At 39.8% G+C, this 14,152-nt stretch overlaps 1 protein-coding gene across 2 annotated transcripts in view; it reads left to right on the top strand.

Annotated features, from left to right (window-relative positions):
- Positions 1 to 13,709, top strand: part of AGPAT3 (1-acylglycerol-3-phosphate O-acyltransferase 3) — a 92,376-nt gene extending 78,667 nt beyond the window's left edge. For both annotated transcript variants that reach the window (XM_042867240.1, XM_042867239.1), the window contains 7 exons: positions 1,853 to 2,022; positions 2,193 to 2,354; positions 4,703 to 4,856; positions 5,575 to 5,677; positions 8,211 to 8,286; positions 9,969 to 10,167; positions 10,670 to 13,709. In XM_042867240.1, coding sequence (XP_042723174.1) covers positions 1,853 to 2,022; positions 2,193 to 2,354; positions 4,703 to 4,856; positions 5,575 to 5,677; positions 8,211 to 8,286; positions 9,969 to 10,167; positions 10,670 to 10,758 — 953 coding nt within the window. In that variant the 3' untranslated portion in view covers positions 10,759 to 13,709. The remainder of the gene's footprint in view (positions 1 to 1,852; positions 2,023 to 2,192; positions 2,355 to 4,702; positions 4,857 to 5,574; positions 5,678 to 8,210; positions 8,287 to 9,968; positions 10,168 to 10,669) is intronic.
- Positions 13,710 to 14,152: the final 443 nt, after the last annotated feature.

Genomic DNA, 14,152 nt, shown 5'->3' with positions numbered 1-14,152 from the left:
CATGGCTCTAAGCTGAGGACATTCTGGTTGCATATAGCTGGCAGGGAAATGGTTTTAAACTGGAAGTGGGTAGAATTAGACTACATATTAAGAAGAAATTCTTGTGGTGAGAGAGTGGAACAGGTTGCCCAGTGAGACTGTGGATGCCCTCTTCCTGGAAGCAGTCAAGGTAAGGCTGGATGGGGCTTTGAGCTACCTGATCTAGAGGGAGCTGTCCCTGCCTATAGCAGGGGGTTGGAACCAGATGATCTTAAAGGTCCCTTCCAGCTCAAACCATTCTATGGTTCTTGCACTGAGCCAGTATAATCAGAACAAGAAAGGAAAGCAATAACATCTTTCCCAAAGGAGACAAAGCTGTAAAGAAATGATGAAAATCTCTAGTTGGTATAAAGTTTTCTTTTCTCTGCTGCAATTCCAATCAGCTAGGGTTGCATTCTCTCAGTCAGCAAATTGCATACATTTGTCAGGCCTCCAAATAAGTGAGTCTTGAAAATCATACAGGAGAACAACTTGGCAGATAAGCTACAGAAGCTATGTGTCTTTAGCAGATTAGGATCATTTTCCCTTACTATTCACCCAGGTACTATCTATGTTTGCCTTCTCTCTGATGCAAAATTGGACTTACTCTTATTTGGCAGCAAAGACAGAATAGTGTGAATTGTGATCCCACTGATCAGAAGCCCTCATGCAGGAAGGCACTGTTCCATTTTGCAAAACCAAGGCTTCCTGGCAGAAGGTTGAAGTGTGGTGTGTCAGAATCTGATGAAGAGAACTGAAAGGACTAGTTTTAACCCTGCATATTTGTAATAGTAGCATCAGAAGAGCTGGAATTTTTAACTGCCATAGTTGTGCACACAAAGTTTGATTGCGTCTATAACTTACTGAAATGAGAAAATACCAATGACTACAGTTTGCATGAAAGCAAATCTTCATACTGGGAAAATGAACTATTCTCATACTTCTTATAGTTGTCCCATGATACCAGCAATGCTTTCCATCTGCCTCATTGTACTGAAAGGAGATAAATAGGCAAACCATAGCAACTACACTAAATGCGTGCTGAATTTAAATGGAAGGTCTCTCTAAGATGAAAAGGATGGAGGCTGAAAATAAGAGGAGTGGATAATGAAGGAAAGGTACAGAGTGGAGGAGGAGATACATTGGTATACTGAAAGTTGGAGAAGACAGAGGGGAAAGGGCTTGTTCATTCTTTAGCTGTACACAAAAGAAGCAGTTTATCATTCCTGGCTTTGTGCAAGTATTTTGATAAACTAGCTTGAATCTCTGTTGCTTCTGACCATAACGTAGAATGTTAAGAATCCTGTGTTCTAATATTAAAATACCTTGCAGAAGATCTGTGCACCACATCCCTTTAAAAGCCCTTCATGGGTCTGTTTACCTCCATAAAACTTATTTCATGTTAAGTAAAAGGCTGCATCTATGCATAATTTGTGTTCCACCTGGGAGAATATGTACTCATTTAGTGGAGCAATCAACAGCTCAGCTGTCTGTTTTCAGACATGAAGTTTTTGCTATTTTTTCTGGTGATCACAGAATTTCACATTTGTAGTACAATGTCTAAACTCTAAACTTGCCACTGTTAAAAACTTGTTAAAGTATCCATAATGCATATATCCAGTTATCTAAATTCTGCTCAAGGATAGCATTGTAACTTGGTCTGTAGATTTACAACCTCTCGTTTAATCTTGGCTGGGTTGAATTGAGAAGATGACAAGTCTTGTCAGGAGTTAGAAGAGACCAGGCGCTGCACGGGGCTGCCATTGAAACACTGAATGTTTTCTGTAAGTAAGCATCACCCCTAACTCATCTCTCTCTTCTTCATGTTTCTCAGAGTTAGTAATGCTGCTGGAATGGTGGTCGGGCACAGAGTGCACCTTGTTCTCTGACGAGGCTACAGTGAATACCTTTGGGAAAGAGCATGTCATCATCATCTTGAATCACAACTTTGAAATTGACTTCTTGTGTGGCTGGACCATGACGGAGCGCTTTGGAGTGCTGGGGGTATGTGCCATAAGCTTTCCCTTCATCTGGAGGGCTAGAGGTCTGACTTAGACCCATGCAGATTCTCAGCTAAAGCCCTGTCAGCTTTTTACCACCTTAACCTTAATGCTTTCATTTCGTGCACATCAGCCAATGACACTTTTGGATTGTTGTTTTTGTCTTTCTCCAAGAGTTCCAAAGTTCTTGCTAAGAAAGAGCTGCTGTACGTGCCCCTAATTGGCTGGACATGGTACTTCCTTGAGATTGTTTTCTGCAAACGGAAATGGGAAGAAGACAGAGACACAGTTATTGAGGGATTAAAACGTTTGGCTGACTATCCTGAATACATGTGGGTAAGTGTCAGCTTCCTCCTCTAGTACTGACTGCTGGAAGTGAAACAGTGAAGTTGTGCTCTTGCAGTGCAATACCTTATATATCAGGAGAAGGTTTGCTCCCTACTTTCTTTGCATGTTATCATGGAAAACATCTCTGTTTCAGGGCATCTTTTGGTGCGTGCATGTGAAGTGTTGTTCTGTTTGCCTGTTCTTAATGATAGGCATTTGGAAAGCACTTCAGAAGCTTGTATAGATGATTTATAAGCTTAAATTTGATTTATAAAATCAAAGCTGTGCAATGCATAAGATAAGTTCATTTTCGTAAGTTCAAATCTGTGTACTATTAAGTTACATTTTCCGTGGTAGGATAAAAGAACACAAACCAAAGTCTCTTCTGGAAAAGGAGGTGGGATGGGGGGATGCACGCACCATGGATTTTAATAGGAAGTTCATGTGTTGGTGTGTTCTTTATCTGTAAAATTATATGCTTCCTTAAAGTCATCAGAAAATACACAACGGCAAAAGCAATCGTAAGCTTACTGTATTTCCTTTTTATTTTGACATTATTTGAAGCCAAGGGTAAACATGTATGTTTCATTACATGCAATGTTGTTAGACTTTGCTATGGAATAGTCAACCTAGTAAACTTCTTTTAGATTTGAATGAAAATATTGAGATAAATTTACTGTTTTGATTTTCTAGCAGTACGTTAAATGTACGGTTATTTGGCTCATAAAACATTTTAAGAGGTTTTATGCACAGTTTAACTGAATTTTGATGCCATTCAACACAGCTTGTTAAAATGAATGGTGAAATAGTAGGCTTACCTTGTTCACACTGAGTGCATCGTTCAGGATTTTCTATCATTGCAAAACTACAAGGTTTAGAAAAAGAGGATTCTGGCCAATGTATTTTCAAGTATTGAATAACTAGAATATGTGAGTATGAACAAAATTTAATATACCCTTCTGATATAGTGTTTAAAAATAAAAGAAGAAAAAAACATACCCATTAATATTCATCAAGACTGCATGATAGTTGTAAATCTATATATTGTAATGATTTTGTATTGAGATCCAAGGACTGGTCTCTGGAGAAAACAACTTAAAAAATATAAATGCAAAATATAGATAGCATTGATTACTTAAATCAAGACTTCCTGCGTGGTAATTTAAATCATGATTAAAATTGACTTGAACAAATCAATTCCTTTTTTTTTTGCATTCCAAGTGTTGTAATTAGCACAGCCTCTACAACCTTTCTTCATTAGGTCTTTTTCACAGTGCAGTCTGTGCCTTGCTCATGTACTGGGTTCAGAAGGGTTGCTTCTCCACTGAGTTACAAGATGAGAGTTTGGTATAGGGGAAAGAGAACTTGAATTCAAGACCAGAAGCTCAGTGTGCAGTATCAGCCTCTACACCTCCAGCTGTCCTCAGCACCTGCCTGTGGTTGGTCTTGTTTCCATAAGGGGTATTCCCTCAAGGGCCAAATAAAGATTGCAGGACCAGCTCCATGCTGTCACACACTCAGGCACTTCCAACTACTGTGTGCATGGCTTTGTAGTTTTAACACTCCTTTAACTTACCTTTTGTGATGGACATTATTTACATACAGCACCAAGGAAAAGTTGAGCAGCTGCAGCTCTAACAAATTGCAGGTGTATAGTGACTCATTCAACAGGTACTCTGTTTGAATTGCAGTGTTACAGCATTGCATGGTAGTGCTGTGAGAAAGAGGAGTAGCAACCCTTGCTTTCCCCCTGTGTCTGTTGCACCTGTGGGGCACAGATTTGCGTTTCAATCCTGCAGTGTTTCCAAGGTAAAATCAAAAGCGTGATGGAAATGATGTCCACCTGTCAAAATGACCAGGGCTAAACAGATGTTCACCCCAAGGTGCTCAGATGGGCTTTGTTGGTTCTTGGCATGGCTTTGCTTTGCTTCTGGTCTCTCTCTCAAGTAGAGCAGTGGTAACGTAGAGGCTGGAAAAGGACAGATAGAAAGTTTTGTGCTGCCTGAAGTCTGTATGGGAGGATTTTGCAGTCAGATTGATGCTTTACATGATGAACAAGGTAAAGGTTTTAGGAAAACACATCACTATTTATGAACACAACTGGCACTAATAATAATAAAAAACAATTGGAAAGCTTTCAGACAAACAAACAGGTCTGTCCTCAGATGAGTAATTCTGCTTGTACAGTACAAATTGTAAATGAGCAAGGTTTAATGATTATGATTAATACGCTTTTTCCTAAGTGTTTATGTACACATGCACAGATATATGCTTATGTTCAAAAAATGTTGGTGTTCTGCTTGGTTTGTTGTGATCACAAGATATCCTTGTTCTTGCCTTTTGTCTTGCTGCACTAGTTTCTCCTGTATTGTGAAGGAACTCGTTTTACAGAGACCAAGCATCGTATCAGTATGGAGGTAGCTGAATCCAAGGGGCTGCCCAAACTGAAGTACCACCTGTTGCCCAGAACCAAAGGTTTTACCACTGCTGTCCAGTGTCTCAGGGGAACAGGTACTGGCAAGCTGTTTTTAATTGTAATGTGTAGCACAATGTAGTATGCTCTGTTCATTACGTTAATCACAATTAGTGAGTTGGCAGTAATAAACATTCACTGTGTCAAGTGTTATTTCACAGAATCACAGAATGACCCAGGTTGGAAGGGACCTCAAGGATCATGAATCTCCAACCTCCCTGCCACAAGCAGGGCCACCAACCTCCCCATTTAATACTAGACCAGGCTGCCCAGGGCCCCATCCAACCTGGCCTTGAACACCTCCAGGGATGGGGCATCCACAACCTCTCTGGGTAGCCTGTGCCAGCACCTCACCACTCTCTCTGTAAAGAACTTCCCCTGACATCCAACCTAAATCTTCCCTCCCTCAACTTCAAACCATTTCTCCTTGTCCTGCAGTTATCTACCCTTCCAAAGAGTTGAATTTTATTTGTGCCACGTAACTCTGTTACCATTTTAAAAAAATAGTCTTCTTATGTATGCCATTGTTGCCTAGTTCACCAAGTCACCTTGTGTTTTGGTAATGTAGTTGGGAACGTCAGGTGGCTGAAATAGATAAATACAGCATGTAAGAACAAAGTGGGGAAGGATTCTGCCACCTGACATCATTAATGCAAGGCTTGCACAGGGCCCTGGTGCTGTTTAATGCGAGGGTGCTGGCAATGTGGTTGCTAGAATCACTGATGTAACAGCCATTTTTTTTCTTCTTCACAACAGTTTCAGCAGTGTATGATGTAACACTAAATTTCAGAGGAAACAAGAACCCGTCTTTATTAGGAATTCTTTATGGAAAGAAATATGAAGCAGATATGTGTGTAAGGTGAGCATCTCATGATGGAGGTGAGCCTTAAGATGCGTGCTTTGGCATGTTGAAGTGTATGCAGATGTTGGAGGAAATGTCTTTTGCTGTAGTTTTCTTTTCTCTGCAGGCCACTGAAACTTCCCTGTTTCTCCCCTGCTTCAGTTTGCTTTCATATTTGAAAATCGTGCCCTAATTTTGCCTAGCAAGTCACAGCACATTGGATAGGCTTTTTAAGGCTGGATATGACAGCACTGTCAGTCCAGCTGGGATTTCCCCGAGCTTTGTGCAGTGAGGGCACTTACATACCGCCTTCTTTTCTCTGCTGGGAACAGGAAGCCAACTAACTCTTCTGTCCCCTTTCCAGTCTCATGTAAAGCATACACATAGTATGAATAGCCTATCCAATACTAGTAGTTTCTTATAGTGAGTGGTGTAAGGCTCTTTGTTGTGCCAGTTTCTCTCCTTCTGTCACATGGTTTGACTAGCAGATTAGAAGTTAAATAATGCTGAATTTCAAAGATCGTATGAATGAGGTGATATATTCCTCCCACTCTTCATTATTTTTTTGTCTGAAAGAGTGACTGCTAATACCTAACACCATGGCACGTACTTCACCCATGGACACACACATGCTTTCTCTTTCTTGCTTTCTTCTTGTTGCCTTCTTCTTCTAAGGCCTCCTTGTGATCATAGAATCTACTGACACTTTCCTTTTGATTTTCGTCCTTTCCCTTTTGTGTTTGGGCTTGACAAACCATCTGATCATTCTTTCCACTGTTCTTCTGACAGCTCACTTCAGCTATTTGAGGTCGCAGGTAGTCTTGCCACTTCTCTCACTCTTTTCACCTCTGCCCTTGGGTTTGTGCATGGCAGATGCGTGGCACCAGCTCTGTACAATGTCTCAGTGAAAGCAGGTTTGTCATGCCAGATCTTCCACGGGTGAAAGGCTCTGTAGGAATCCCAGTGGTCATCCGTTGTGTCAAGGTACCACAGCACGGTTTTGTGGAAGAAGTGCTATCTGAGGAAAGGCTGCCAGGTGAAATTACGAATGGCACTCTGTTAAAGAAACTAGTAGTGATCTTGTTCAGTAATTTTGATCTATAATATGATCATGGAGTGAATCAACATTCTCTCCATGCTTTTCTATGCTTGAAGCTATTGTTCTCTATCGGGGAGGAGACCATTTTCAAAATCTTTAGCTGTCTTTGATGTGCCAGCAAAGAGGGCTTAGATAGAGAAAAGAAGCATGTAAGCTCTTGTTCTTCACATATATGTATGCAGATACCTGTGCAAAGCTGCAGATGATCCAGTCTTTGTCCTGATGGACTCCAGGGCTAAACTGGTAAATGTTATTGCTGTGATACCCTCTAGTGGCAGTATCAACACAGCAACAATTGCAGCAGAGGGCTTTCAGCAAATGACTTTTTACTGAGCTTTTATTGAGCATTACTTCTATTAATTGAGCATCTCCTCCTGTTAGAGCTATTAAAAAGAAATCTGTGAACCCTAGTTTTCCGTTTGTTTATGGGATGCAGAAATTATTAGAAATGTGTTGGAGTGTCTTCCCTCTGCTGCTGCAGGCTCAAAAGCTTCACTTTGAGCTGTGGAAACACATTCCCTGGTTGAACAACAGCAAATAAATTTTATGTGCTATCACTGAATCTGGAGCTCTCCCAGAAATAACACTTCTGTTCTTAATGCCCTGCTGTAAGAGGGGCCTCATACTGTTGGAGCAATGCCGAAATATGCTTGAGCTGAGGGTAGGAGATGTGTGTCCTTCACCTCTACAAATAGTGCATCTTCTTTCTGAATTGATCAGTGACATCAAGATGTGTGCCACTGAGAAAGGAGACGATGCATTTGTGAATGTGTAAGCGGCGTACCTCAGAAAACAAAAGAATGCAGGGAATGGGTTGGCTCTTCACTGCTAGGAAGAGGATTGCAAAAGGCAGCTGTTCTCAGTGAGGTCAAGTCACTGCCCAGAGCTGGGCATAACTTTCATATGCACCAGAAGTGTATGTTTTTATTTGTATGGCCAGAGAGGCAGAGAGCAAGAAGGCAGCCTGTAGGAAGTGTTTTCCATGGAGTAGGTACAACGTGAATTTGTAACCACTCCCCTTCCATACATTCCAGGTTTTTTTTTTCGCCTCACTAAAAGAATGGAACAGTTTTGTCAATTTTGCTTATCTTTATTTCAGCCCTCGGTGCCTCAGTCTGAGCTCACTGGGAAACAGCAGGTGATGGCTCCAGGGAGGAAGTAACAGCGTTTTAATGTGAAATGCTTTTTTCACTGATGTGCTCTGAAATTGATGGGAGCCAGTACAGTTTGTTTTTTCTTAAAAATCTAAATTTTTAGGTGGTGAATCAGCAGTTATTTACATCTCAATTCATCTACACTAAAGAAAAAACTTTGCCATCAGTGACATTATTACATCTAGCCTGTGTCTTTTATTCAATGGGAGATCTTCTCTAATAGAGGTCTAAAGTCAAACACCTGTATTTTTCTCTTAATTCTTTTTTTGCTTATTCCTTCATCTCTCTACTAAACCAGGAGATTTCCTCTGGAAGATATCCCTCAAGATGAAAAGGAAGCTGCAAACTGGCTTCATAAGCTTTACCAAGAAAAGGTAAATAGCTTTTCTTTCTTATCTTTCTTTCAGAATTTTGAGAGGTAGTATGCTAAAGAATTGAGAAATGCACATCATTCCACTAGAGGGAGAGATGGAAATATATATAACTTGATAGCTATTCCTCAAATTACTGAATGGAGCAGAATAGGCATGCTGTTAAGGGAGCCCCTTAGCCACCCCTCTGCAGCCATTGAGTAGGTCTCGAATTGTTGGGAAGCACACTGGGCTTCAGAGACTGTTGCAGAAGACTAATAGCAGTCAACCATCTTTTTATGTTCTTCAGCTCTTGGGTCTGTCACACATTTCTAAAAGCCCCATGTTCCCAGTGGATGCTTTTATGAACTCAAGAAGAGTGATAACTGTGCCAGGGACAGCCAGTCCCGGCTCTTAGCAACACTGGTCCTTTGCTTTTATATTTCTTCCACACTCACTTTTCTTCTCTTGTCTTCTTGTAATACCTCTGAAACAGTATGTGGCATGGTACAGATAGTCCCTGTGTGGGAACGGGGAGCACAGAAATATTAACTGTCTTTGCTTTTCTTCTGCTATGTTAGCCTACGCTGCAGCATTTCCAAGCTTACACTTAGACAACAGGTCTGTAGGAAGGCAGCAAATTTTAAGGGTCTGGAATACTCTTAGGTATGAAAATTCCTGCTGAAATTGCCTGGTTTGAGGAGCAAACTTCATGAGGTATTTTATAGGGCCTTTCTTTGTGTCTTTGTTAAACAACCAATAGCAGGGCTAAGCAGATGCAGCACAGAGCTTCCATTCTGCTTGGCTCCATTCTTTGGACAGAATGCTCTGCTTTGCTTGCAAATTGAGGGCTTGGTGTTCCTTGCTAATGTTTGCTGTTCCTCCATTAAACTTGAGAGATGTGAGGGGTGTTGTCAGGGGAGGTATTATTTATATATGTGGGTATTTCATATATTGATCTTACGATTGTAGCAGTATGTTGTAACTGGAATCCTTAAAATGCTCTTCCTGTACAATGGATATGGCTTCAAAAGGCTGTGTTCTTTGTTGGCAAAGAACAACTTGAACATCTCAGCCCTTTGTAAGGGAAGCTAAAAGAAAAACAGCGTAAGCAGGAAAAAAAAAAAAAGAAATAGCCTAATTTGAACCATCCTTGGTAGTGGCTTGGATGTCTTATAGAGCATTCTTACACACCAAGAGAGGAATAAGTCTTGCATTTATGGTTAGTACAGTGCTGTCTCTGCTGGTCAGTTTGTGATTTATCTTCCTCTTTTTTGCTATATATATAGCATTTTTGTGCTGTGATTTACTCAAATCACTCTGACCTTTCTGGAAGTAAAAATGGGAAGAAAAAGCATCCAGCAAAGAGGCAAGTACTGTCTGAACTGCGGCCTTATACTGCCCTAAATTCTTAAGAGATTAAGAAAGCAGATGAAGTTATTTGGTGGTGGGATGGCCAATGCTGTTTCAGTTTCTGATCATTACCAACACAGCCTTCAAAGGGCTCAGCTGGTAGTAGCTCTGGCAGTCAACTGAAATGCCCAAACAGCAAAAAAGCTGCAACAGCAGATGGAAATGGATGCCATGTACTCTTGACAAGTATTTACTGCAGAGGATGTCCTTGATGTTGTCCTAGAGTTAACTAGTCTTGGATTGCTTAGTAAGAACATAGGATTATGTTTTCATCCATCTTCTCTTTCTTGCAGGATGCTTTGCAAGAGATGTATAATCAAGAAGGCACATTTCCTGGCCAGCAGTTTAAACCACGTAGGAGACCATGGACTCTCCTAAACTTTCTTTTCTGGGCCACAGTTCTTCTCTCCCCTCTCTTCACATTTGGCTTTGGAGTTTTTGCAAGCGGATCACCTCTCCTTATCCTTGCATTCCTGGGATTTGTTGGAGCAGGTAATAAAAGCAGAGAAGATGCTAAGCCCAGTGACATGTAATAGGATCCATTAGCTCAAATAAGTTCTGTGCATAATGGATATGAATGGGACTTGCAGAAGAGCTCATTATGTAGTCTTTTACCTTGTATAGTATTTTTATTATCTGAAAAGCTTTTAATCCAGGCAGACTTCCTTCATATCTTAAGCAGTATCTATAGCAATCAATAGCAAGTGAGTCTTGTAGTCCATGTCTGAAGGAGAAAATACTCAGACTGCACATCTTGTCTATGATCTTGGAGAGAAAAAAAAAAAGAAAACACACAAAAATTGGTGGTCTACATGCAACTTCATACAGTGTGCAGTTGAAAAGCAGCATTCTTTAGTATCGTAATAGTAAATACTGTTGTTAGGCTTGGAATAACTCGTATTTGTATGTTTGTTCTGCTTCTGTGTTTAACGTAATCTCCTGAATTCTTGAACTGGCTTTAATATACATCCCATTTCTCTGTTATGTTTTAAAGCTTCCTTTGGAGTTCGTAGACTGATAGGAGTAACTGAAATAGAAAAAGGCTCCAGCTATGGCAACCAAGAATTCAAGAAAAAGGAATAACTGACAGCTGCAGTTCAGCACATATAACCAGACTATGGTATCCGATTAACTTCAGTTAAAAACAAAAAAACAAAAACAATAAACATTTAGAAACGATCTTTTTCTTAATAACTGATGACTAATATTAATGAATAAAACTTGAGCCAAGAATGAAGAATTTGGAGGAATCACCTGAAGAGAATGCATCGACTTTCTGCCTGTTTAAGGATTACTGTAGTCAAACTATGGGAGAAAATCAGGGTGGAGGGAGGATGAATCTAAATTTTCTTGCTTTGTTGGGGTTTTGGGGGTAGGGGGAGAAAAGATGTCATTGAATATAGGCTGTGTGCATCTTCAGATGACTGAATACACTGGTTTCTGTCAAGAGCACTACATTCACTTTTACAAGAGGAGCCGCAGAACGTTTCCTCTTGCTAAAGCCAACAGCATTTGTTGATTTTCAACTTTTTTAATTAATGATCCAGGAGAAAAACAATCATTTTTGAGTTAATTGACATGTTCACTGGGTTAGTCATTTTGGAAAGGTTGTGTTGTCATGGCTACAGATTAAATCCTATTTGTATGTTACACTGATACTTTTTATTTTCAGGCAACTTTTTAAAACTTCTGTAACTTTGGAGAATGGATAATGGGATTTGGAAGCATTGCGTTACTTATGAGTACATACCTTAGAGCAAATCCACTTGTATTTATCCAGCATAGATTTCTCATCATATCTCCTGCCAGCTGCTCAAGGCTGTTTAATCACAAAATAGTACTTCAGTCTTGAGTGTAATTTGCCCTGTTTCACAACATACACGCATGTAATTTTGAATTTGCTCGAGTTGGGTTTGTTTTCTGAATTTTGATCATGGGATTTGGAGTCGTGCAAAGAAGGAAGTTTGTTCAATTGTCCTGATGTTTTCTCCTGCTATTTCTGTTGATGTCTGTCATCACCTAAGTCCAGTTCAATCAACGTCTCTTAGTAAAAAAGGGAGATAATAGCAGAAATGAGCACAATAGTTTTCACAATGTTGTCCTTTACAAGAATTCTGAAAGGAAAGGTCTGTAGCAATCAGATTCCAAATACTGGCATCTCTTGAACTTCTAATGGGAGTTTTGGTGTCGATACAGGATGAAAACAGGATCGTACTCCGTGTAACAGTAGAGTGTGCTGCACTTCCTACTTGGTTGTGCTATAGATATTAATGTGAAGAATATTACAAGGTGGCTCGTTGCTGTTAAGCATTAGAATGAGTATGGGGTCTCTTCAGGGATATTAAATACCTTTAGTTTTACTTATAGACCTTTAGATTTTTCCACTGAAAATAGAGATCAGAATCCTGGCTGTACCTGTCTTTCCCCCCCTCTAAATGCTCATTCTAAGATTTTTGCAGATTGCTGCTGTATGCACAATTACAGATAGATGGGAGTTACCTACGTGTTTAAGTCTGATGGCCAAAATCTGCATTTAGCTGCAATTGGAAATGGGTTGCAGATCCATAGCTGAGGGCAGAAGCTGACCCTCGAGGTCTGTCAGTTTAACCCAGCTGCCACTAGAGTATTTATCTCACTTCTGTAAACAGCAGATCTTATCAGAGCACTGATAGTTATTTTTCATCTTTGCCCTAGTAACAAAGATAAAAAAGTAATAATTTACCTTCATTTCATACTTGTTTTGTTGGATTGTAACCTCTTCTCCTACATTTTTTTTCTGTTCTCAAAGACTGGAAGAGGAATTTTGTAACTTGGAAGAATATTTTACTGAGGGTCATCAATCACTGTTGTCATGCACTTGATTTTTGCTAGTGATTTTTCTAACAAAAGGATTTGAAGGATGACCTATATTGTCTGTCTTTGCTTAGACTTATTCTCACTGAATCACTGTACCCATAGCCTCAGCATTACTACGTTATCTTTCTACCCCAAAAAATCTTCCCTAAGATAGAGGATAAGCAACTGTTGTTAGTGAAATTTGAAATACTCTTTAGGAATTGAGAACAGATCCTAGCCATGACTCTGTTTTCCTTACTGAATGCTTTTGTACTTAAAGATGGTTAGGATTCCAAATGCTGATAAAGCTAACTCTCTGATCTTTCACTTTTTTAACCAGAAGGCTAAAACCAGTGGGCTTTTCTTTGTTTCCCCTTCCCTTTTCTTTTCCCACAAGTAATTCACTAATGGACATATTGGGTATAATTCTTGTTTCTTAGAAAGGTGTTGCAAATGCTGTATACTTGCTTCCTGAAGATGATATTGAGTATAAGTAAACTGTACTGGCGAAGTGAGGCTTGCAAAGCAGGCTGATCACTATGTTTTATACTTACATTTTGAGCAGTATATTAATGGGGCATGACAAGATTTTCACAAAATAAATCCCTTCTTAATGTTGAGAAGAGGGGAAGTGTTTAAAGAAGAAAGGAATTAATAGCCTTTCTCTTTATGGGATACTCTTCTCCTCTCAGTGCATGCAACTTCCTACTACGAATCATGGGACTAATGCATGTACATCAAGGGGAGAATAACCCACGTTTCTTATTTTCTTATAACTTACTGGTCATGCTTTCTTTTTGAACATATGATACATGCGTCATCATTTAATTAATTTGCTCTTCTAAGCAAACATATCAGTAACCATTTGGGAAACTGAAATATACAGCAGTGCACAAAACAGTACAAAACCAACACAAAGCTCCTCATTTTGAATTTTGCCTCTTAAAATAGGGGTTTTTATGTACACACGCACGCACACATACACAGTATGTATAAATTAAAATAACTTGAAATAGCTAAAGTTAATGTCACTGACGAAGATTAGCAAGTGGCTTGGGTTGGAAAAGTGAGCGTAGATTTTATATCTTACACAATTTTCTTCTGGTTTAATAGAACGTAGCTTGTATATTTGACTACCAAGCCCTTTAAGAGCAATAATAAATAAAAATATATCATGTTTTTTGTCTTTTGCTTTTCAACATGCTGTATGAGTTTAATAAACATAAAGCTATAGGAGCATTTTCTCTCTCCACCTTTTAAAACATTCATTTATTGCTTGATTAGATTAAATACCATGTATTTCAGCGTGGACTTGCAAGCTGACTCGTGGAGTTCAGCATTGGCTCTGAAGATGACTGAAAATGGGCCATGGCAGCACTGAGCATTGTAATGAAGAACAACGATATTGCTCTCAAAGTGGGATTTGCAGTTCCAAGATGGCATCATGTTGATCTACGTCTGAGAAGCTAAGGGAGAGCTCTGAGACTGCTGGTGTGGTGATGTCTTTCGGTGAGGAAGGCACAAAAAGCTGATGCTGAAGAAGGACCGGTTGTGGTATGTTTGGATAACCGGTATCCAGATGTCTTGGCTCAACAGGGATTACAGTTCTCTGTTGCTCATTGTGGGCTGAATGTGCTCTTGC

Source organism: Lagopus leucura, unplaced genomic scaffold (genome assembly GCF_019238085.1).
Source record: "Lagopus leucura isolate 7727_CA_CO unplaced genomic scaffold, USGS_WTPT01 Super-Scaffold_100001, whole genome shotgun sequence".
Taxonomy (NCBI): domain Eukaryota; kingdom Metazoa; phylum Chordata; class Aves; order Galliformes; family Phasianidae; genus Lagopus; species Lagopus leucura.
Note: the sequence above shows the minus strand (reverse complement) of the source record. Positions and strands in the feature narration are given on the sequence as shown.